The sequence below is a fragment of the Zerene cesonia genome, chromosome 26 (assembly GCF_012273895.1).
Source record: "Zerene cesonia ecotype Mississippi chromosome 26, Zerene_cesonia_1.1, whole genome shotgun sequence".
Classification (NCBI taxonomy): Eukaryota; Metazoa; Arthropoda; class Insecta; order Lepidoptera; family Pieridae; genus Zerene; species Zerene cesonia.
In genome coordinates this window covers 247,041-272,866 of record NC_052127.1, presented here as the reverse complement: position 1 = coordinate 272,866, position 25,826 = coordinate 247,041, and the positions used below count along the sequence as shown (strand labels likewise).

Sequence of the window (25,826 nt, the reverse complement as noted above, 5' to 3'; positions counted from 1 at the left end):
ATAACGAAAAAGGGTTATATCAACGAGTTTATAAGCAAGTTATGAAACTATCCCTCAAACTTATTGTTGTTTTCATATCTGCTATTAAAACCTATTATATTAACAGTATTTATCTATGAATTTCTCACAATTCTGCTTATGTCTTCGCGTCAATTTAAATTTTATAATTTTTCCGCTCCCTATTTGTTTGTGAGAATATGATAATAATAAAATAATTAGCAAAATAGTAGTCGTGGCCAGGAAATCTTTCTGCTAAACTATCATCATCATCATCATCATCAGCCCATATATATTCCCACTGCTGGGACACAGGCCTTCTATGAGGGTTCAGGCCATAATCCTGCTAAACTATAGGTAACATTAAATTTAAATCAAACTCAATAGATTTTAAAAATAACTTTACAATTAGAAAGCCTGTATCACTATCACATTATATTCATTATGAAATTTTTTAACCCGCATGATGCCAGGACAAACGGAAAAAGACAATAATCCATTGATATTTAACATTTACAAGAGTAAACGCATACAATAAATAATAAACTAGTATATAAAAGGAGTGAGAATAAAAAACACAGGTTCTAATTCAGGTTGCATGACAGATAACAGTTTTGCCGGCATCTGTCACCGCGGTTCTATGCGGGCTCACGTGCTGGCCGTAAACCAAAATGGCCGACAAATAAACGCAGAATAACTGTCACGCGAGGCACGAGTATATAGATTTATCGTGGTGACGTGACAGTCTACCTGGTACTTGGGTATTTGTGGTTTACTGGTAGCTTTACTTCACGCAGTATGTTTGCGACTCCTTTAGACGCCATTTGATCCACTGAAAAGGGGATATTTGAGTCAAACCTTGTATACTTATCAAGGATTGGTGATATTTCAATAATTATTGAGTTTATCTTATTATTTTAAATCAGGAACAGAAAATTTGCTTCAAAAATGCAAATAGCTGTGATCCGAGATTTCTTTCGCGTGGTAGTGAGTTATGAAGATGATTAATAATATATAAGTGAATTTTTCGTGGATTTAAGACATATAATATTATTTATATGTCTTAAAAAGATTTAACACATATCGGGATAATCATGTCGTTTGCGTATTACAATGCAGATTAATCAGTGGTATAGAGGTTAGAGTTGCATGAATTAAATCATCGAATTTCACAGCTATACCAAATTTTCACCAACATTCATACAAATATCTAATTAGTATTCAACTGCCTTGAAAATACAATAAAAATTTTCAAACAACAACTATGAAGAATACAGAAACTATTTTTATCAACTGCGTGCAATTTCCCATAAAATGTCTTATCTAAAGAACTTAGAAAACTAGTATTTTACATGGGCGAGCCAACTTACAGCTTTTCCAGGGTGAAAGTTGTAAAAGTTTGTTGTTAGGGACGAGTTACATTTGTACTGATTGAAATCTCCTCTTTGTTATAAAAAGTTGTAAGTAAAATTATAAATCATACTAATCCTACTAATATTATAAATGCGAAAGTTTGTAAGGATGTGTGTGTGTTTGTTGCTCTTTGGTACATACTGGACAACTGGAATAACATATAGGCAACTTTTTATCCCGATATTCCTACGGGATACGGACTTACGCGGATGAAACCGCGGGGCGCAGCTAGTTATACATAAATTACGTGTCTGATCTTAAAGTACCAAATCAACGGATTCTAATCAAATTTGCCCACCATGTGCAATTTGATCCAACGTAAAAGATAGAATAGTTTATATTATTTCAATTACGATAAATTATTACATCGGAGCCGAGGCGTGCAGATATTATAAAGAGAGAAATTTTAAAATTTTAATATATTTTCACATATTTACAAGGTAAACGTGCAGATATCTTGTTTGGTCAGATGTCCATAATATAATGTTACGTGTGTTGAATACCAGAAATGAAATTTCTCAAACATTTTTTTTTGCTTTTAAATTGTAAAAAACAACGTATTTTGACGTCCAATAACATTTCTTTTGATAAGTTTTAAGGCAGTTGCTCTTTGTTCTTTCAATTACACCTTATTTTACGAAACTTAAATACGACCTACGTATAAGTTTGGCCAGTCCCACGTGGAAAGTGCCGGAAAGTTTGAGCAGTCCCTTTATAGGATTGTGGTTTATTTGCTTTGTCTAAGTAATATATTTTATCAATACGGTACCCAGTTCGATATTAGTTTGTACAACTGTTATTGAACTGATTTTCAACTGGAATTACACATTGTACCAACAATAGAATATACTTCATTTAACACATAGATAAATACGGACAACACATAGATAAATAATATAAATTACTTCGTGATGCATTATCTGCCTTTTAATTGATACACACATGCAAAGATAATAAGGGACATGGTCGTCGCAAACATCTTCAAACATTGATTATTTACTTTCATTCTTTTATGTCATCATCGAAAGTTTCACGTGATAACCTTACAAACATACAAAAAACACTAAACTTTCGTCTTTATAATAGTAGCGTAGATATACGAGATGACAGTCCACTGCGTACAGCGTATCGATCCCATACATCTTCTTAATATATAAAAATCCAGTGTCATGATGTATGTTCCCAATGAACTCTTCTCCCAACTCAACCGATTTTGATAAAATTTGGCACTTTATGTGTCTTTTGGTCAAACTTAAGATATTGTATAGTTTTTATTTCGATAAATTATCCCAATGATTTATAATATTTTTAATAATTACTCAGCCACAGCAACGCATGGCCGGGTATGCTAGTTTACTTATAAACAAAAATAAAGCGTATAAGCAATGTTAGCTATTTGTTTTCTATTTTGTACTCAACGTAAAACTGATCAATGCTATCCTTCCTATCCTACTTAATATTATAAATGTGAAAGTTTGTAAGGATGTGTGTTTGTTTTTTGCTCTTTCACGCAAACACTACTGAACCGATTGCAATGAAATTTGGTACGTAGACAGCTGGACAACTGGAATAAAATATAAGCAACTTTTTATCCCGATATTCCTACGGGGTACGGACTTACGCGGATAAAACCGCGGGGTGCAGCTAATTGGTCAATAATTATAATGATAGTTCTATTTCCATGAGCATATTTTAACAATTTCACAAACCCTTAGCATATTACTGGTAACTTAAGTTTAACTCTCAGCTAAAGTTGAAACTTTCAAAAGCTCTGAAAATTGCATGCGAAATCTGCATAAGATTCTGTTTCACTGGCACTATCCATCATCTCTCAGATAGCTGAGGGTCGGATTTACATCCTAGATTTGCAAGACTAATGTACTGAGAAATCTTGTGCATCTCGCTTGTATATGGACGTTTAATTGTGTAAATAAATGTCAGTTATATACATTAATATTACTGTATATACGAAGGAATTCTCCATAATATTTGTTCATTATATTTGGTATTCAAACTCAAACATTTATTTACTCAGACTTCCTATAGAAGCACCTTTGAAGCGTCATAACACAGTTGTAACATTTACCACCGGAAAGCACTTTCGTTTTAGTTCAGAAGAAAACTGTCCTGCTTGGATATTATCAAATCCAATGTGTATGAATTTTATCGCTCATAGAAAGATGCAACTGAAAAGACTAGACTAGGCTAATTGCTGTCGTAAAAAAAATTAAATGAAACATAATTCAAGTAAAACTTTAAATGATAGTTTGTCTATTTATAAAAACTGTTAAGCTATGTTATTATTTCGTAATCTAACTTTAATCGCATTGTAGCACATAAATGTTTCGTTATTTACTTAGCTTATCTAATCTTCATTATACATTTCCGAAGTCGTTTTTTTTTTATGTCATAGTCGGCAATGGAGCTGGTGGGTCGCCTGATGGTAAGCGCTACCACCGCCCATGAACATTTGGAGAGGCGTAAGGTCAATTGCAGACCTTTCGCCTCTACAAATGGATTGCCGAATTTAATTGGGAAGGGATGAGGAAAGGATTGATGAAAGGAATAAAGGAAAGGACTGGGAAGGGTAAGGAAAAGGATACGATACACCGTACGAAACATAATAGCAAGCTATTATTTCACGCCGGTTTTCTGTGGGGGTGTGGTACTTCCCCGGTGCGAGCTGGCCCAATTCGTGCCGAAGCGTGCTCGACTCCCACAATAAACATATAATTATAAAACAGTTCCATAATAAGGCAGTAATATCGAGGGTACATTAATCTATGTTTAAATTACAATATCATGTATCCAATTATCTTTTATCTATATATCAAATTTACTGCCATCGCAACAGAGCGGATCATAGACGCCATAGCGAGCATAAATTATTGCTTATGGCAATATTAAGCGAAGCATTTGGTGAAATTCCAAAGAAAACTGTTTGGCTCTCGCAGCACTAGCGTTTTTGTGGCAACAATTTCAATTTATTGTGTATGAGGAAACGTTAGAAACTTGGGAAGTTGTTGTATATTATTTATTGTTGTTGTATTTTTATTACATTTGTGCCAATGAATTTGACTTTCGCCAAAATGTGTCAGGGCTATCGCTTATTGAATTTTAAAAGATTTATTACAGAGATATGGTCAGTCTATGGCCAGGCCATGTCATATAACCTTAATAATAATTTTACCAATGATATAATACTGTATTTTTACCAGACAGTTTAGCAGCTATGGCCTAATTCTATGCTCTGTTAGTCTAATGCTTTAAGTCAATTAGTCTGCTCTCTTCTCCCGTTATTAAGCCTTTAATTTCTAATGACAGCAAGTAAGACGGCAAGAATATTAAGCTCGCATTAACTTGAAACATCGAAGATTTCTGCTTATTTATAAACCACACAAGTTTTATTGCTTGAATATGCTCAGTATTTGATACAAGTCTGAATAAAGATAACTTTGAGTTGGAAATTTTATAATAAATTCTCTATCTAGCTTATCTTGGAAAAAATCCACGCGGTTCTATCTAGATTATTTTGTGAGCAAAAATCCTAAATTGAGCTTGATAAAGCTCGACTTTAAATATCTTATGCGGGCAGGTTATTGCCTTTGAAAGCTTTGTGTAACGCCTTTTGCTTTCGTGTATATAAAATTAATCCTTGTTTATTATGCTAAAAGCGGGCAACTGGCGAGCTGCTGGTTTGCCTGATGACAAGCGATCACCGCTGCCCACGAACATTCGCCGGTAGTGCCTTTAAAGGGGAAAAGCATAAGAAAAGGATATTCGACCGGAAATAAGGAAAAGCCTGGAAGGGGTGAGGGAAAGGGGGTCCCTCACACACCGCATGAAACATAGTAGCATGGTGCCGTTCTTCTGTGAGGGTGTGGTACTTACCCGGTGCCAGCTGGCCCTATCCGTGCCGAAGCGTGGTTGACTTCCAAGCACGCAAATTGACCTCCATAAAAGACGTCCATAAAATACTACTGTGTTTCGTGCGGTGGTTCCTCACACTTCTCATTCCATCTTCCATTCCTTTATTCCTGGTGTCAATCCTTTCCTTATCCTTAAAAGAATAATGTACTTGGTGGTGATCGCTTACGATCCGGCAAACCAGTTCGGCTGCCCACTCTAATATAATAAATGTAATTTCTACATCATAGCTACATCTAAACAAAATATTGTTGTAATCGGATGCTTCCTTGCAACTTCAAAGACATAACATATTTTCTAATTATTATATTAGTATGGATTGTGATTATTGAATTTAAAGTAATTGCGAAATATATTTATAGAGCGTCAATCAAAATAATAATTATATTAATGCAAATGACTCATCAGTAACCACAAATAACGTTTAAATTGCTTGCATTCACATACAGATTGCGGAATAATGCAAATACTGCAAAGCACTATAGTATCCTACTAATATTACAAATGCGAAAGTTTGTAAGGATGTGTGTGTGTTTGTTGCTCTTTCATGCAAAAACTACTGAACCGATTGCAATGAAATGGTACGTAGACAGCTGGGCAACCGGAATAACATATAGGCAACTTTTTATCCCGTTATTCCTATGGGATACGGTCTTACGCGGGTAAAACCGCGGGTATGTACTATATATAGGTAAAAGAACTTCTGTGGATTCGTCATCAATTTAAACAATACACGAATCCTCCAATGCTAGCAACGTATCTATATCTGAATATATCACCCTACAAAGGGTGTATAATATATCTCTTACAAGCAATGGGGAAACTCAATTCAAAACCGATTGCGAAATCAATTAACAGCGGAGTGAGATGGTCTGGAGGGAAATCACGGGGAAATTGTTATAGTATAACATAGATAGATGTATTTTTATCAATTGAAGTAGTATTCATACTAGGTGATTATCGCGATTTTTGTTCGCGTTAAAATCTCTTACGTAAAAACTCATTTAAGTTTAACCCTGATTAGACATTCATCATTTTTACACAATGTTTACGAGCAAATAAAGAATTATAAATTACTAGCTGCGCCTCGCGGTTTCACCCGCGTAAGTCCATATCCCGTAGGAATATCGGGATAAAAGTTGCCTATGTGTTATTCCAGTTGTCCAGCTGTCTACGTACCAAATTTCATTGCAATCAGTTCAGTAGTTTTTGCGTGAAAGAGCCACAAACACATCCTTACAAACTTTCGCATTTATAATATTAGTAGGATCTTCTGTTGTAGTTTCAATCAATTTTTCGAAAGAAGTGACCTTTTGTTTTAAAATTCAGTTATATGCGAGTGAATCTTATAAAAGTAAGCCTTTTTTGTGATTGGCTGGAACAAACAGAGACGGAAAATATCGTTTATTGATTTCAACCGACTTCAAAAAGAAGAGGTTTCTTGATCTCATTTAACCTTTAATTTCAATAACATCTAATATACATTTTTATGTTATATAAAATGAGTTTTTAATAGAACATAAAAATATGTAAAGAATGTATATCATAGATCGATTACTATTTTAAAAAACTAAACTACCTCCGAATTGCCATCAGCTATCAAAATGACCACAGACATCAACATTCAATAAAAAAAAAGAATCATCAATATCGGTTCACCCAGTCCAAGGTTCTCAGGATAACAAAACTAATTACCACACGTAATTTATATTTAGAATATTTATGTAATTTATATTTTACATCGCATTTTTTCATAATATTTTTTTCATTTCTTTATGTAATGTTATTAATTATATATGTGTGTAAATGGTAATTGGTATAAATGGTTCTTCCATTCTGCTTTCTTTTCAAATATTCTTTCAAATATAATTTCAATAAAAAAATATATAATTTTTCAATAAAAAAAAATATAATTTCAAAATTTCAATGTCGAATTAAACCTACTTCGTTATGGGAAACGATTAAACGTTCGTTAATTTTTTTCTTATCTTCATAACTAGGCGCTCGTCCCGGATCTGCCCGGATATCCTGTTTTATTCCAAGGGAGCATTTAATATACAAAAAGCATCCTATCACCCAAGTAAGCACCGTGTCTGTATACCAAATTTCATCAATATCCATTCGCTAGTTTCAGCGTGATTGAAGGACAAACATCCAAACAAACTTTCATATTTCTAATATTAGTGTACTCATATCCCTGCGCCTACTGGCATACCATCCCCGGGGTACAGAGTCATATTTTCTAGACATTAATATTCCATCAGATATTTTTATGTGACATGAGATAAAATGAAACGCTGAGTAATGTGAAACCGGTACTGGAGTAATTTTAGTTCTATATTATAATATTTATTTTAGTTTTGATATTTTATTTTTAAGATGTCATATTTTCGAAACATTTTTAATGTGGAAATGCATTTGTGTTTAGCCAAGGCCCTGGAAAAGGTTCCTGGGTTATATCCGACTCCCACTGACCTCCAACCACTGGCAGCGACAGTGTCGCGTGTGGGCGTTTATCCACGCATCGATTAAAATTGTATGTTACATCTGTTTCATCATCAGCCCATATATGTTCCCACTGCTGGGACACAGGCCTCCTATGAGGGTACAGGCCATAATTCACCACACTGGCCAAGTGCGGGTTGGCAGATGTTAAATTTGTTTGTTAAAACGTATTGTTAAAACATCGTTTCTTTTACTAAATGTATTAATTATTTTGAGGTTATGTAAGGACTTATACCGTATTATATAGTCGAAGTAGTTATTCGGTTTGGCGATTAGTTTGAACACATAAATAATTCTAACGACTCTATTAATATTTAATTATTTAAAATTCATGTTTAATTTTTAACCGACTACAGACCAAGAGGATACCTATACTGTATTTCCATTAACTAGGTCTATAAGTATCACATAAAAAAGAGATTCAATCAGTGATAATTCTTTGCAACACATCCACGGTCACCATCAATCCACTTCCCTTGCCTTTTAATTTCCCCCGCCATAATGACATCCCACCAACTCCCAAACCACTGCGATTTCACGGGCTCGCCCTATCGATCGAACAGACTAAAGACTAGAATAGTTAAAAGTTTCCCAACTGTTATTATCCCTTCAATAACTTTCGAGTTAACAATAGCCTGTTACAATGTTCAGCGCAGGTTATGCAGCGTGAATGTAAAATTTTCTGTAGGTGGCTTTATCGTAGAATTATGATTTCAAAGTTGTATGAAGATCTTTAGTTTTTGTCTAGATGCTGGTTTAATTTTGACTTTTATAGCATTGAAACGCTTTATAAATGAGAAATTTTCAAAGAATACAAAAAACTTGATCACGCGGGATTCGAACCCGCGTTTTTTGTCAAAGCGTAGCTACGGTGTTACTTCTCAAGGTGCTGGTTATTTATGCTAATATTATAAGAGAAGATTTATAACTAGCCGCCCGTCCCGGTTCCGGTTGAAACGAACTGAAAACTAAATAAAATAAAGCTTTGATACTCACAGATGTGCTTTCTATTGGTTATAGAATTTGTCAAATTGGTTCAGTGGATCCAGAGATAACCTTATACAATGTCACAAAAGTTCCAGACTTTACCTATTTGTAAATAATAACGAGGGCTAGTAAATTTCTTAATATTATAATGATTAATAAGGTCTTCTATAGTAACAATTAAAAAAAAACGGACCGAACGGAAGGTTTAAGAAACAAAAGACTGATAAAAACAGTTCTCCCAATTGAAAGTTCTGCGGAAATAAAGGCAGAAAAAACATGCAGACGACTTGATACCCTTCTCCTTCTTTTCAAGTCGGTTGAGTGTAACTGTGTAAATAAATGTTTGAGTTTGAGTTCGACTAAGGAAGGTCGCGGGTGGCCTGTGGTTACCACATTTATTTACACCGAATTAAAACAAATTTTATTGGCATTTTCGCCATAACTTCGTAACCAGTTCAAATCTCGGATCACGCTCATAAAGCGAATACTTCACAAATCAGTCAATGAACATAAAAATTGTTTATTCGTATATTAACAACGTAACGCAGGTGCTGCTAGAGGCATTGATGGCTGTTTTACAGCCGGGAATCGAACTTGGGACAAAGAACAAATAAATAATGCGTTTGTTTCTCTTATTACAGAATGTAGGATGTGTTTTTGGAATAAAATGTGAGTTATCTCTGATGTTCAATTTGAAGTTACAGACACATTTTTTCATAAGGTAAACCGTTAATTTAATACCTATACTTAATATTATAAAAGTGAAGAGTTTGTTTGTTTGTTTGAACGTGCTAATCTCAGGAACTACTGGTCCGTTTTGAAAAAGTCTTTCAGTTTTAGATAGCCCAGAAAGAAGGCTACAGGCCTTGGTACATAGGTACATATATATGTACCACGGGAGAAGCCGGGGCGGACTGCTAGTAAAAAATAAAACACTAATATCATCCATTGTATGTATCACATTCGTAAATAAATAACTTTGAGTTTGAATTTAAAAAGATTTATTGATAAAAGCTTCCATGGCTTTTCAAATTATGTGGATGCAACTGTATAACATACAATGTTTAAAAACAAACCGATTAAGACTTTTTTAGTTCTTTTATTGGTCACATGAAATTATTGTTCATTTATCATATTATAGGCTATATACAAAAGATCTACCTATCTTACAGGACAGAAATATTGTTCTAGACAGGTACAGTTTTAAAAAACTGGCATTACAAATTACATAATGTGACTACAGTGATTCAATTTATCGTTTAAACTTCACATAATCCTTATCATCATCTTAATTCACTTATAGCGAAAACTTCTAAATAACCGACGTGGAATACGAAATGAGTTCATGAACATAACAAGCCTCTTCCCTCTAAGAGGTCCCTCTGTTAGGAAGTCCTCTGAATTGAGCCGTCACTTTTATAAACGACAGGACAAGTTTAAGAGTGACGGGAATAGTCTAAGAGTCTAGTCATTAAGTTTGAGTTTATGTTATATATCATTAAGTTAAAAAAAATGTGTTTTTTTATGTCACAGTCGGCAATGGAGCTGGTGGGACGCTTGACGGTAAGCGCTACCACCGTCTAAGAAGATTTGGAGAGACACAAGTTCCATTGCAGACCTTACGCCTCTACAAATGGATTGCCGACTTTAAATTGGGAAGGGATTAAGAAAGGATTGGCGAGAGGAATTAAGGAAAGGACTGGGAAGGGTAAGGAAAAGACGCTACAAATTTGCACTTTTTGGGATTCATTAAGTATGGTAGGCAAATAATAATAGGTTGAAACTATTGGTTTCTATATACAATTTTTTAACAATCTGCCCACTAGTAGAAAATGTCTGGTTTCTGTTTTATCCTGAGTAATGTTCATGCTATAGTGTATAATATTATGTAGTCATATATATATATATATGGACATACATTTATATTTAACCATACATTCCTAATATAGACAACTGAAGCAACTTGTACTTCTCGGTTCATCTAGCCAGGCCTTCACAGAGGTCGGTGTTACTGTTCAGGTCGATGGTCTCTCTCAGAAATAGCGACGCCATCTGCGACTGCAGGTGGGCCTCTGCCTGGTACCAATTAATACGAGGTTAGGTCGTGGTGATTGATAGAGGAAAAATACGCTGCAATCGAGTTTCGCGGCCCGCGTGTTAAAAAACAAACATACTTAGCTCCCAAAATTTTCTGTCTTATTCAAGAACACAAAAACTTCACTAGCGCGATTCAGAGAACTGCAAAATGATTCTCAAATGCGTGATTCAACTCTCACACTACCGTACCATTAGACTCGGCAAAGCAATTTGAACCCTCCATCGTGGCACCTGACGGTACTGTGCATACTTTCTCTCATACTTTACATGTATTATGAGAATCTCGAGGGTAGTCTAGCAAAGACGTGTTACATCTGTCCTTAATATTGTTCGTAGGTACTCTTGTAAAAGATCTGTATAATAAAATTGAAATACATTTATTTACGACTAGCTGTTCGCCTGGCTTCGCCGATTGCTTAGATTGATTGCTTATTTCACTCAGTGAAGTTATAGCTATCTACTGGTGAAAGAATTTTTGAAATTAGTCCAGCGCTTTTTGCGTGAAAAAGTTTTCAAAAAGTTTTAATGCTAAGATCTGTGATCTGTGAACGATTTGAAAGCATTCTTGTTTTGAGTGAGTTTGAGAGTGTGTATTACTTGGTTTAATTATAGCTTTATTATTTATAATCAGAGCAATATATAAATTATTATTACTTGTTATATACATATACAAATAGCTGCGCCCCGCGGTTTCACCCGCGTAAGTCCGTATCACGTAGGAATATCGGGATAAACAGTTGTCTATATGTTATTCCAGTTTTCCAGCTATTTACGTACCAAATTTCATTGCAATCGGTTAAGTACGTTTTGCGTGAAAGAGCAACAAACACACACACATCCTTACAAACTTTCGCATTTATAATATTAGTAGGATATAGTAGGATTAACTTTACATGATGAACGAAAAAATTCAGGATGAAAATTCAAGACACATGAAGTGCAGTCTCGTGCGCTATACCTGCCTTCGTAATTAACTCATTTTGTGACAATAGCGCTGTTCTGCTACCTCGTAACTCGGCCACCACAAAAACAACGCTTCGTTGGTTAGTTTCCACTCAGACTTGAAATTTGATATTGTCAAAATTCGATGTGGACGTCGGACGTGGTATCGATGTAGTTTCGGCTGAAAGATGGAGCAGTGATGAGTTCAGTTAAAACCTCCGACTGAAAGGAGCGAGCAAGATACATATTATTTTCTCGTGTTTGATTTTACGCGAGTATTATACATTTAGAAATTAAAAACGCACGCTCGCTGTAAAGTGTTCGAAACGTCGGGTTAATAATATAATGAATAAATCGCGTTTAAAATCCGTTAAAAAGTTTTTAATTTCTAAAGATACATATTGATTTTTCAATTTATCTGCACATGAATATCAGCCTCGGAACAGCAAAGGAAAACATCGAGGTAACCGACTTGTCGAAGAATCAAAAGTTGGATGACATGTGATATCTGCCAACCTGTATCTAGCCAGAGTGGTGGATTATGTCCTGAACGGCAGGAAGCCCGTGTCTCTGCAGTAGGTAGTACCAGTTTTGCCGAGGGGGTCGCGGACGAATCTTACAAGTACCCGTTGCTTCTTCAATTATGCGGCTTGACGAAACACAGTGGGGTTTTAGTCGGAAGGAATCCGACATAACCCATGACCTTTTCCCCGGAGACCGAGGGTATCTATGCAAGATTTCCCCACTATACAAAAAAAGTACCAGTTTTACTCCAACACGAATACATGCAGTCACGAATTTTAATGATTATCGGTATATCTACAAATATTACCAATGATAATGATGACGTTTAATGGATATCGTTTTGTTGAAAGGAGATTAACTACTAGCAAACAACTGCTATTGTTTTACGGATGATTATCTGAGGCACGAGTGTATAATAAAGATTACCATCTGTATCCAGCGAAACAGCCTCTAAAAAGATTTAATACAGCTCGCGAGAGAAAGTTTCCCCTGTATAGGACAACAGTTGTGCAGTTCCGACGAGAATTTTCAACTAAAAGTTGCCAACTCAGCAAGCTTAATGAGTGCTTTAAATATGAAGCTTGTCTTATTAAAAATTTAAGATATTTATCATTTTTCGTGAATATTTACGAGGTTTTATCATTCTTAGCACCCATTAGGTACCAGCTAAAGCATATGTCAATTAACTAAACGTTCATGGAGGTGTTGCATAGACATTAATAAGTTTTAACAAAAAAAAAAAAATGTGAGAACTAGACCAAATAGAATTGGGACAACATGGGAGGCACCAACTTTCAATTTACCAAAAGAATTATTTGAAATTTATCTGCACATGATCCACATTACCACTGCTCGAAACGGTGAAGGAAAACATCGTGAGGAAACCGGCATGTTCAAGAATCAAAAGTTAGACGACATGTGACATCTGCCAACCCGCACTCGGCCAGCGTGGTGGTAAAGGCCTGAACTCATAGGAGCTCAAGCCCCTGCAGTGGGAACATATATGGGCTGAGTATGGTTGCCCGTAAACAAAAGGTTTTTAATCGTGTAAAGAAATGTTTAAAGGTATCTTTGTGATTTATTACCATTATATAATATTTTCAACATAATATCAAATTAGCATACATCCTGAAGCTTATCATACATTTTTCTTATAGCTTTTAATGCAGTGATTCATAAATATATAAGCCCTCATAAAACACGATCACAGCTAGTAGTCCCACTAATGCAAACCTGCAAAATTTTAATTCTATCTTTCTATTTATGTACTATGTAACTCCATTAGGATTATATCCAAGCAGGTATACCCACCCACTGTATAAACACACAAAATCAGATCTAAAATACTTTGAAGAACAAACGGTATTTAGTACGCAAATAGTTCGTACAGTAAAACAATTTACGATGTCGTAAAATCGCTTCCAGTTACCGGTCTATTGTTGTGCATTTCACTAATATTGAATCATCAGTTTCAGGTCTTCAATACTAAATGCATTGTTGGTATTATTGGTTTATATTTATTACTTTGTATAAAGGAACATGGTGTCTTATGAATATACAAATTTTTTTGGTATCGTTATTATTTTAAGAAATGGAACTATAGGGTTTTTTGATAGCTCTTCTCTGTAGAAAATGCTTTCGGAAACGGAGGTCAATATTAATTTATGTACAAAGAGTAATGTTTGCACTTTTATTTTTTTATCGTCGTCAATGGAGCTGGTAAGCGGTACCACCGATAGCAGACCTTACGCCTCTACAAATGGATTGCCGACTTCAAATTAGAAAGAAATTGAGAAAGGATTGACGAGAGAAATAAAGAAAAGGGCTGGGAAGGGTAAGAAAAGATATGGGCCTCTTTTCTGTGCCAGCTTCTACTTATAACTAAGACCCGAAGAAGTTATCCCGTCTTCGTACAAACTGTCCGTGAAGATTAAATAGCCTATGACTTTTGGCAAAAATTTATTAAGTATTTCTCAAGAAATTTCTTTACTGTAACAAACATAACAAAAAGTAAAAATAATAGAATAATTAGCGAAATCGGTCCAGCAATTCACGCGTGATGTTGTGACCAAGGGATATAGGAATAATTTTTATATACAGAGATGATAGAGTACAAAATTATGCATAATAGTAATGGCATATATTATATTTTAACTCCATATTTTAAATCACGTGTATCAAATGTCTCAAATAGCACAGGTACACGATGAATACAAATGGGATTTAAGCGTTTACATTCTAAGTCACGCTCGCAATAATTTCAGTATTTTATTCAGGGCATATTGCTGGCCTACATGTTAAAAGATATATCTGCAAAAACAGGTTTTGTCGCGTGTGAGGAGTATTTTTATACGCTTGTTTTTAACTAACTACAAATAGGCTATCAATTCGACGGTATATTGTGTTTGTTGCCTCAAAACGTTTAATGGATGAACTGATTTTAATGTTTTTTTTTAATTTGTCTGCCTCTCATGTTGTTTCATTTTAATTTGGTCTATTTCTATAAATATCAAGGCAGTTTGGTTTTTTGTAAAACAATGTTACTTTTACTGCATTAAAGAGAAGACAAATCATCTACATTAAAGTCAATCATGTATCAATATAATTTATTTCGTTTCGACCACCAAAAGGAACGATCTAAATAACAATAGAACACACACACACACACACACACACACACACATTTATATTTATAAAATGTATGAACAATATTCAAATACAGCAAACTAGCAGACAAATAGACTTATTTAGCTTGTACGTGTTTCGCAGTAACCAAAAATTCTGTTTACATTACAAAAATAAAATTTAAAATAAAATAAAAATAAAAGCAGTGGTGGCTCAGTGGTAAGAACCTCGGACTTAAAAATTGATAAGTCGGGGTTCGAGACCGGGCGAGCGTGCAGGAAATAAATTAATTTTTCAATTTATCTGCACATGTAGATAACATTACCACTGCTTAAAACGGTGAAGGAAAACATCGTGAGGAAACCGGCATGTCCGAGAATCGAAAGTTCGACGACATGTGACATCTGCCAACCCGCACTTGGCCAGCGTGGTGGATTATGGCCTGAACCCTCATAGGAGGCCTGTGTCCCAGCAGTGGGAACATATAATGGCTGATGATGATGATGATGATTATATTATCTGTGCCTTTACGAAACAAAAAAGGTATCAGTCCAATTAGTTCAGCAGTTTTATAGCTGTAGAACAAGGTTTATTTTTACCTTTCGTTTCCACGTTAGAGTGGGCAACCAAGTTAAATGACAACCACCGCCCATAAAAATTACAGTGGTGGGGTCTCTATAAATGCGTGGCCCGCCTTTAAAAGGTAAGGGACAATACGGGAATAAAGGAATGGACTAAGAAGGGTTGAAAAGGATGCCTTCAGCTCTCCCACAGATCGAGTAAAACACAGGAGCAGACCATGTACTACTTCAATTCTTCTATTTCTTACTACTGCTCCCATGCTACTTCTCGCTGTTTCAATTCTACTACCTGATAATACTGCAATAAACGCCGAAGTTCTGTGGGGGTATCTTTTTCGGTGCGAGCTGGCCCAATTCCTGTCGAAGCGTGAGACTCAAACTTTAAAAGAAGATGTTTATTTTTTATCAATTTTTATTACATGTTCATGGTGGTGATCGCTTACCATCAGGCGAAACACCAGCTCAGTTGCCCGCTATGACATAAAAATAAAAAAAAAATCGACTTACAAAGACTAGCTTAAAAGGTCAGCGACTTTCCTGTCCAAGTGACAATTTCCTATGAACCCCAAAAAATTACGCAAACAACCCATGCAGTTATCGAGTTACAATGCCAAAAATAAGTCGAATTGAGAACCTTCACCTTTTTAGAATCGTCGGTTAAAATAACGAATAAATAATACTAACATGTTATAAATATCCCACGAATTCAAGGGACCTTTGAACTCTACGAGAAGTTAGTTTTGTAAAAGCAAATGTTGCGAAATTAGAAATACCTAAGTTAATACTCGCTCGAAAATATACTCTACAATAATAAATGTTGTTTGTTATTTGTTTTTCTGTTATTCGAGTTCTTTGTTTATTTTACGGATGTTTAATTTTTGCGTTTAGAATTTAACTTGTTTCTTGCTTATTGTGAACTGTTTTTATTAATTTATTGTTAAGAATTGAAACGACATTGTTTTAATAAAGTTTATAATATATATTTTTTGTCATAGCGGGCAACTGAGCTGGTGGTTCACCTGATGGCTGATGGTAAGCGTCATAGAAAACTTGGTTTATAACTATATTGGATTTAAAAAATCACTGTACAGTTGGCTTAGCAGGCGAAACCGCGGGCAACAGTTTGTTTTATACACTTAAATAACCGATTCCGCATGTCTACATTTGTATAAAATATAGCGGACGCTTAATAAAAATACGAACACGCATCAACAATGTCCGTGAACTTGAAATGGAAATAAAAATGAATAGATTTCTATATAAAAGAGGTTTTCGAGGATCGTTATGCGAGTGTAATAAATATACCATGGAAGTATTCACATAAATCTGATAGAAATAATTTCTGCAAATGAAACCGTGAGTGTATACCTACCTATGTGTGCTTGTTAATTTCAATAATTAATACTATAGTCATCGAATTAATATTATAAATGTGATAGTGTGTATGTTTGGATGTTTGTCCGTAATCACACTGAAACTGCTGAACTGATATTGATGAAATTTTGTATACAGATAGGGTATGAGCTGACTTGGGAGATAGGATATTCTTTAGCCCGATTAAATGCTCCCATGGGATAAAACAGGAATTTTGATATCCGGGCGGAGCCGCGACGAGCGTCTAGTTTTTAATAAATTCACAAATTACTACTCCGAAATTCTAGTTGTAAGATAAAACGCTTAAAAATCGCAACAGTGTCGCGAACAAAAACTTTTACAATGTGGCCAAGGTGTCGCCAGCTTTAATTTGACATTATTTTAAGCACGTAAGTACACTCATACGCAAAAACTCGAGGTGTAAAATAACTTTTATTCATTCCATGTTTTCTTAGAACATACTTTCTGTATGTGTTTGAATATTTAATGAATATTGGATAAGACAGAAAGGCATAGAACCTTATACAGTATAAAGTTTTCTCATTTAATATGCTTTTATCAGCTTCACCTGTATGTAACCGACTCCTTTAGACTCGATTTTGACCCACTTTAAATGGGCAGATTTAATTCAAACTTTGTACACTCACCAGGGATTGATGACTTTACAATAAATTCATGAGTTTATCTTATTGCCTTGATTAGGATCGCCAGGTTTTAATAATTTCTATGGGTATATGAGTGGATGGGTATATACTGAATATAAGCAAATGAGACAGTGTGGTTGAGTCTATCATTAAACTATTTTATAGATTCACTAGATTTATGTTATGCCAGAGCTTTGAAACCATTTTTAACGGTTGCTGCTATGCTTGAGGTGTGTACAATGTTCACACATACAGTATACTAGCGGTCCGCCCCGGCTTCGCCCGTGGTACATATATAGCCTAAAGCGTTACTCAATAAATGGGCTATCTAAAACTGAAACAATTTTTCAAAACGGACCTGCAGTTCCTGAGATTAGTGCGTTCAAACAAACAAACTCTTCAGCTTTATAATATTAGTATAGTTTATTATTACCCGACTGTGCCAAATAGACGAATGGTTTATAGTTGATATTAATCAGCTCACCGTAGACTTAACGATATGATGGTTTACAAATAATATAATGAAGCAATGAATAGAAAACAATTTGGTTATATTAAAAATTAGATTATGTTTAAACATGTTTTATAACTGGTATATAGTATTAACAGAACACACAGGCACGCTTCAAGTCCGTAATTATTCCTTTGTTTCTATCATACTGCAGCCAAAAGAGCAGTTTAAATGAATGCTAAGGCAGGGCTAGCAGATAAAGGCCATTGCATTTAACGTGGTCTAATTTGTAGAGCCGTTTTTACAATAATACAGAAAATTATGAATAATATAGTAAAATTAATAATAAATAGAGTTTGTTTTAACAACGATACGTTTGAGAAATTTTTAAACGATACGTTTGCTTCGACATAATATGAATATAAGATAGATATAATATCTGGATCTCAAACAATTCTGAAATTACCCAGTTAATAAACAAAGCATTCTGTGTTTTGGTCAGCATTTTATTATTTAGTTATATTATAGTAATAAGCCTACATATATAAGTCCTTCGGTATCTTGTCTAACTCCAAGCTCATAGGGTGTTTCGTTTTATATAAGGTAATGTTCAGTAAATAAAAACAGACCAAACTTGCTTGATAACAGACATATTTTTTTACTTGTACCTATATTTAGTTGTAAATATAAATTTAAAAACAATAAGGTTTGATTTTTCTACACCTATTTTCTATTGTGTATAAAATATAACAGTTTCAATTGTAATATTGTATACTTAAATTGCTAGCAATATGGGCAAATAATAAAAAATAAATCATGTAAATTAGTGATCTAATTCTATAAATGTTAAAAGAACACATTTTGTGCTTTATTTTAAAACAAAACAAACAGTTTTGTAAAACAATATACTTTAAATAGAATTACAGATTTGCCATGTTAAATATGGCAGCCCTCTCAGTGCACGTGCGTTTATCATACTTTTACATTGCAAATTTTATTAATTTCTCATCTAGGGAAGTTGGGCGCGGTGAGAATTCTAAATGCTTTTATTACTTGTCCTTTTTGTTCGCTTTCTGTGGTTTATTGGAGGCTATATATGTAACTAGCTGTTGCCCGCAGCTTCTAAATTTTCATAAATTTTCTTGGTACAAACTTTCTTGCCCCATTTTATTCTCTTGGGGGTAGAATTTAACAAAATCTTTTCTTAGCGGATACCTACGTCATTACATCTATCTGCATGCCAAATTTCAGCCCAATCCGTCCAATGGTTGTTAATCACCATGTCAGTCAGTCAGTGAGTCAGTCAGTCACCTTTAAGTTTTATATATGTACTAGCTGCACCCGGCAAACGCTGTTCTGCCTTACTCTTATCATTTAGGGGTATGAAAAATAGATGTTGGCTGATTCTCATAGATACCGGATAAGCACAAAAAATTTCATCAAAATCGGTCAAGCCGTTTCGGAGGAGTATGGCAACGAAAACTGTGACACGAGAATTTTATATATTAGATATAGAATATAGAACTTACCTTTAAAGTTGGTAGATTAAAAAACCGGTTCGTAGGAGCTTCAGTTACATTGCTACGAAACTTACGTCTATTCATTGCTTATGGTTCAGTTTATAGTTAAATTGTAAGCTCCTATTTTGACCTGCCTGATTGTTTTGTTTATAATAATAATAAAACACATTATTTAGCACGAATTTAAAAAACAATGCAAAAAAGGAAAACAAAAACATAATACAGAGCGGCAAAACAGGCGGTTTACTTTATCTGTCAGTTAAATGACTTGGAAATTCAAGTGAAAAAGTGTCAAATATGCTATCATGGTAGTCATGTTGATGATAATTTATCAAGCTGTGAAACAGCTCATAATGTAGTGAATATATTTTTTTCATAACAGTTAAATAAAGATAATTATTACTCACTGCCCCTGAAGTTTAGCCGTAAAGACAAACAGATAGACTTCGGTATTTATCTGTCGAATTCTTCACGTATTTTAACATTTACAATACACGTGACGTTATGATTTTAGCTGGATTTTGATAGTGAATTCATTCTCAGGTGTTATGTGGGTGTTCTGTATACACCTGCTTTAATCTTCGACGGCTGTCGTGCTTTTTGTAAGAAAAACAAATAAATCTCGTACTTGTTTGGTTTTTTTGTGTATTATTTAGAAATCAATGATTAGAGCGGTCTTAAAATGCGATATCAATGTGTTTCAGGTGTAAATAGGAGATTTTTATTAAAGAGAAAAGATGGATATGTATCTGTGATTTCCCAGATTATCAGATCTAGATAAATTCAGCTGTAGCGATAGATTAGTCTGAATTAATGGATAAATAGTATATACAGTTTATCTAGTGTTTAAATGATAACATGTTATAAAACCTGAATTAAATCTCATAAGACAGAATTTGTTTTATTATAAACTCACTAATTTTTTTCCTATATTTAAAAGGGGTAAACATATAGACAGACAGAGGTATTCCGTTTTCATAATAAGATTAGGTATTCGAAATTATCACACTAATATTTTATAAGTTGTAAGAATGTATGGATGTTTGTTACTCTTTCACGCAAAAACCACTGAACAGATTTTGATGAAACTTGCCAGTACACATCACTATGGCAAGTTTCACAATGTACCATAACACATAAGCTCTATAAATTCGAGACGCAGCGCGGCATAACGACTTTTACCAATGAAATCTCATCAGAGAATTCCGAATATGGCTTATCGCATTTAATCTACGTTTCGATGTATTGTAAAGGCAAATCAAAGTAACCATACATACATCCATTAAAAGACTATTAGCCATACGAATGGAGTCACGCTCGCGACCTCACCACACCCTCCCTGATAGACGTTAATGCTATATCGTTTTTGAAACATAAAAATATACTAGGATACTAATCATTTCCTTGCGAAGTAGGGATTCGTATCCTTAATCAATCGTGTTGAAAACATCGATGGTGTTCAAGTTTATCAAGTTATTAAAGAATTTTAATGCAACAAACTAAACAATAAAAGCGAACTAAGCGAGGAAAGCATGATCGTGGATAAAGTTTGTAAGGATGTGTGTGTTTGTTGCTCTTTCACGCAAAAACTACTGAACCGATTGCAATGAAATTTGGTACGTATACAGATGGATAACTGGAATAACATATAGGCAACTTTTTATCCCGATATTCCTACGGGATACGGACTTACGCGGGTGAAACCGCGGGGCGCAGCTAGTACACTGATAATCTAATGTTTTATATGAAAAACGCCTGAGCGATATCACTCTTTCCAATGTTAGCTAAAATGATTACATCAGCGGTATTTAACTCACGCCTTTCACTTTATCATTGAAGCTTTAAATCAAGGCCAGGATGATTCATTTTGTTTGCCTAATTAATTGATGTGTTGTTTTAATATCACTTATAAAAATGTTTTAAATTGGCATAAATCTTAACTACATAGCATAAAATAAAGTCGCTTTTCGGCGTGTCTGTATGCTTAGATCTTTAAAATAACGCAACGGAATTCGATGGCGTTTTTTGCATAGTGTGATTCAAGAGAAAGCGAAACGAGCATAAGCTAGTAAAATATGAAACGCAAAATTGGTTGACTGATTGATTTATGAACGCGCAGCCAAAACTACTAGACCGATCGGGCTCAAATTCGGTATGACTATAACCACTATGATGTAGGCTCCTAAGAAAAGATTCGATTCTACGCTCAAGGAAATTAAAAAAATTAAAAAAGTTTGTACAGCGGAAAAATTGTTTTGAATACGCAGGCAAAGCTGCGGGCAACAGCTAGTCTTATATACCAAAATAAATACGAGATATCAGATTCTCCGAAGTATATTTCATAATCTATCAGATCTAAATTAGACAAACTGCAGACTAAGCTGTTGATCCTAGTTAGTGTACTAATTGATTTCTAGTGCAAGTTGGCTTTTATATTGTGATTGGTGTAACATTAATTGATATAGTTTGAATTGAATTCACCAGCCCACATTATTGGTAACTTCATTTGAGCTTACTTGCTTTCCAATTTTATACTGGCCAATTGTCAGTTACAGACTGGCTGCAGTTTGAATAAGTTAAGTTAAAATAGTTAGTTAACGTTTGTTCCAAAACTCTTATTTGCTAAAACATTTCTTATGTAATCAGATGAATTAGGAATGTGGTAGACATGGATCTATAACGGTTCAGTTGTTTTGTAGCTGTGTTGCAAACAGAAACTCAATCGTTTTAGGTATCTACCTACGAATAAAATGCGTTTAGTTCCATTGTTTATTTGTATAGGATAAGAGCAATTGTGTGTTTGTATTGTAAAACGTATTTTATGGAATATTTTATGTCCCTTTTAACTCCTTTCGTTTATTCCCACAATTTATGTCATTATAATAAATTATAACAATTTGTAAAACGGTGTGCTCCGCTGGGTTATGTATATTCAGTTTATTGTCCCATAATAACATTAACAAAGTATGTAATTCTATTCATATTCTAAGAATAATAAATTACTAGACGCTCATCCCGGCTCCGCCCGGATATCAAGAATCCTGTTTTATCCCATGAGAGCATTTAATCGCGATAAAAAGTATCCTATCACACAAGTCAGCACACACCCTGTGCCCATCAAAATCCGTTCAGTAGTTTCAGCGTGATTGCCGGACAAACATCCAAACAAACAAACTTTCACATTTATAATATTAGTGTGATATATTGAGCTGGTACGAAAAGGCTACGAGCCAAATGTATATCTGAAAGTTTCCTTTAATATTTTACTTAGAAAGTCAGCACTGCGAAGTAATAACAGAAGTTCTATAAGAGTAATAACATTTCTTTGACGCGGCGAGACAAATCAAAGCCAACGAACTCACAAGAACAAGTAAATAATTCTCAAATAATTTGAAATCATACTTTTAAGTTATTCAAAAATAACATGGCAGCACTTTTGCATTTTTAGCGTTTTATATACTCACTAGCTGCGCCCCGCGGTTTCACCCGCGTAAGTCCGTATCCCGTAGGAATATCGGGATAAAAAATAGATGTTGGCCGATTCTCAGACCTACCCAATATGCTTACCAAATTTCAGAGGAATCGGTCAAGCCGTTTCGGAGGAGTATAGAGACTAACATTGTGACACGAGAATTTTATATATACTCATATACTGACATTTGGGATATTTTTAACGATTATATAGATATAAATATTTATGATTGCGAACTCAGAAATAATATAGATTATGTGATCATAGAAGAACCCATATAACTATTCTTTCTGAAAACATTATCTGATTTGGTTTACAGCAATGCAAAAAAAAACAATAAAGATGTTTATAATATCACTGAATAGACAATTTGGAGAAGCATTTCTTCCAACAAATACATAATGAACTATATAAAAATTACACCAAGAAAATCTATTTCAATACTGATATACTGGATCTTTATACGCTCTGTCCTGCAAACTGTAATTGTGGGTTTTTATTCATAAATTGAGAACATTTACAAAACTGTTAGACTTTAATACAATACGTACTCATTTTACTTATTCTTCTTGCTTATATTTGATTTAAAATGGTCATCATCAGGTAGATCATCTAGCAAATTGACTTCAATAAACACAGTAGAAACTCTTTACAGGGTACTAAGTTAAAATCTCACCTCTGGATTAATTTGCGGCGGCATCACGATCTTCTTCTGCGGCGGTGACCGTAACACAACGTTCTCATCTCGGATTATAATCTGCGGCTCCATCGCCAATAGCTTCTTCTTACACTCTTGCATCTGCAAGCATTCCTTATCCTTCTTCGACAGCACTGATTCTGATGAAGCATGTTTCGATGTGTGCTTACTCGAAACTTTTAAACTATCCATCGAAGCGGTCACTTTCGCACTCTCCCTACCGTTCGAGGATGCCATGCTGATAGTTTAGGGGTACCACAAGGCGCACTATAGGTCCACTACTATATAATATTTATGCAAATGAGTGTATTTGTATTGAATTTGTGTGTTTAAATTAATATTGACATCACTTCTTTACATAATCATAAATACTGTTTTTCACAACATACCTACTTTACTTGAAATTGAAATTGCCAATCTACTTAATAAAAAGTAAAAAAAAAACGAAATGTTACAGGAAGAAAATTAATTATTCAACATCGTTAACATACCTTTAGATATGACTAAAGCGATTTAATTATTATATCTGTATCTTATACTATATAGTAGACTTTGAGACTCCAACAAATATTAATGCTTTAAACACCAAATTCAACATTAACCGAATTTAGTCAAATCTCACAAAACGAGGTATATCATTTACAAAATAATTTTGTCGCACGTTATAAAATCAGAGCTCGCGAACATAAGCCTGGCTTCATTTGGGATGAAAGCCTGTAATAAAGTAACAACTACCTCCCGTGTTGAGCAGATAAGGCTATTAGGTGCTGCTGCTCATGGCACTTAGGTGAAACGCGTTTTATTATTAACGCTTTGAATATACTAAACTGAATTCTTAATGTATTGATCGCATTAACAAGCGCTTCGATCGCATCGCTTAATAAGCTTTCGATGACGAACTTGGTTGAAATAACTCGGACATTAATTTTAAAGTAGATTTATTGTTTAATCTATGGGTGGGTTTCGTTTTTAAGAATATGCATTTCATATTTTTCTTTTATTGTTTAAAGCGTTTTGTCTTCTCAATAAATTATTTATAAAAATGGCAAATTCCTTTATCGACTAAGTAGAGAAGTAAGAGAGAGAGAGTGTGTAATACTCCAGAAATGTGTGAAAACTATTGTAATTTTATAAATAAGTTATTTAATACTGAAACCTTTTAAACTAGCTATTAAAATAGAATCTTCAGCACTAGCTATTTATTCTAGATCACTCATATTAATAAAGATAATCCTACTAATATTATAAATGCAAAAGTTTGTAAGGATGTGTGTGTGTTTGTTGCGCTTTCACGCAAAAAGTACTGAACCGATTGAAATGGACTTTGGTACGTAGACAGCTAGACAACTGGAATAACATATATGCAACTTTTTATCCCGATATTCCTACGGGATATAGACTTACGCGGGTGAAAGAGCCGCGAGGCGCAGCTAGTATTAAATAAACCATAGTCATTCTCATTACCAACACTTTAAAATTACAAGAACGGAATAAAAAATATATCCTATCACAATATAAATAGAGTCGAAACACGAAAAGCATTTTAACACCCCACACATCACTAGCAATCACACCTCGAAATATTTTTGTATATTTGTATACTTACACGATAACGCTATTTGGGTGTTATTCATGAAATACTTAGCAATCAATCACTCGTAGGTTCGGGATAGGTTTAGGGTTAGTTTGAACTATTTATTAACTAGACGCTCGTCCCGGCTCCACCCGGATATCAAAGAAGCATTTAATCGGGATAAAAATTATCCTTTTATCCAAGTCAGCATACATGTCTTTGTACCAAATTTCATCAAAATCCGTTCAGTAGTTTCAGCGTGATTAACGGACAAACGTATGTATTTGCGTATGTGTGTAACAAAAATATAACACGCTCATAAGCGGATAAAACGACTTTGTTTGTATTGATTGTCGGAAGGTTTTAAGCAATGTTTGATTTTATGTGAATGTTGATTTTATGTAAGTATTCAATCAAATGTCCACTCCCTCAAGTCGAAATTATCAGGGAAAAGGAGGATAACAAGGAAGAAGTACTCCCTCCCACATTCGAAGAA

The 25,826-nt window shown here is 34.4% G+C and overlaps 1 protein-coding gene across 4 annotated transcripts in view; it reads right to left on the bottom strand.

Moving 5' to 3' along the window:
- Positions 1 to 25,826, bottom strand: part of LOC119837030 (inactive dipeptidyl peptidase 10) — a 154,659-nt gene that overhangs the window by 63,844 nt on the left and 64,989 nt on the right. For 2 of the 4 annotated variants that reach the window (XM_038362514.1, XM_038362512.1), the window contains exon 2: positions 23,737 to 24,178. The exons of 1 other annotated variant lie outside the window; for it this stretch is intronic. In XM_038362514.1, coding sequence (XP_038218442.1) covers positions 23,737 to 23,994 — 258 coding nt within the window. In that variant the 5' untranslated portion in view covers positions 23,995 to 24,178. The remainder of the gene's footprint in view (positions 1 to 23,736; positions 24,179 to 25,826) is intronic. One more of the 4 variants, XM_038362510.1, reaches the window with a different exon arrangement.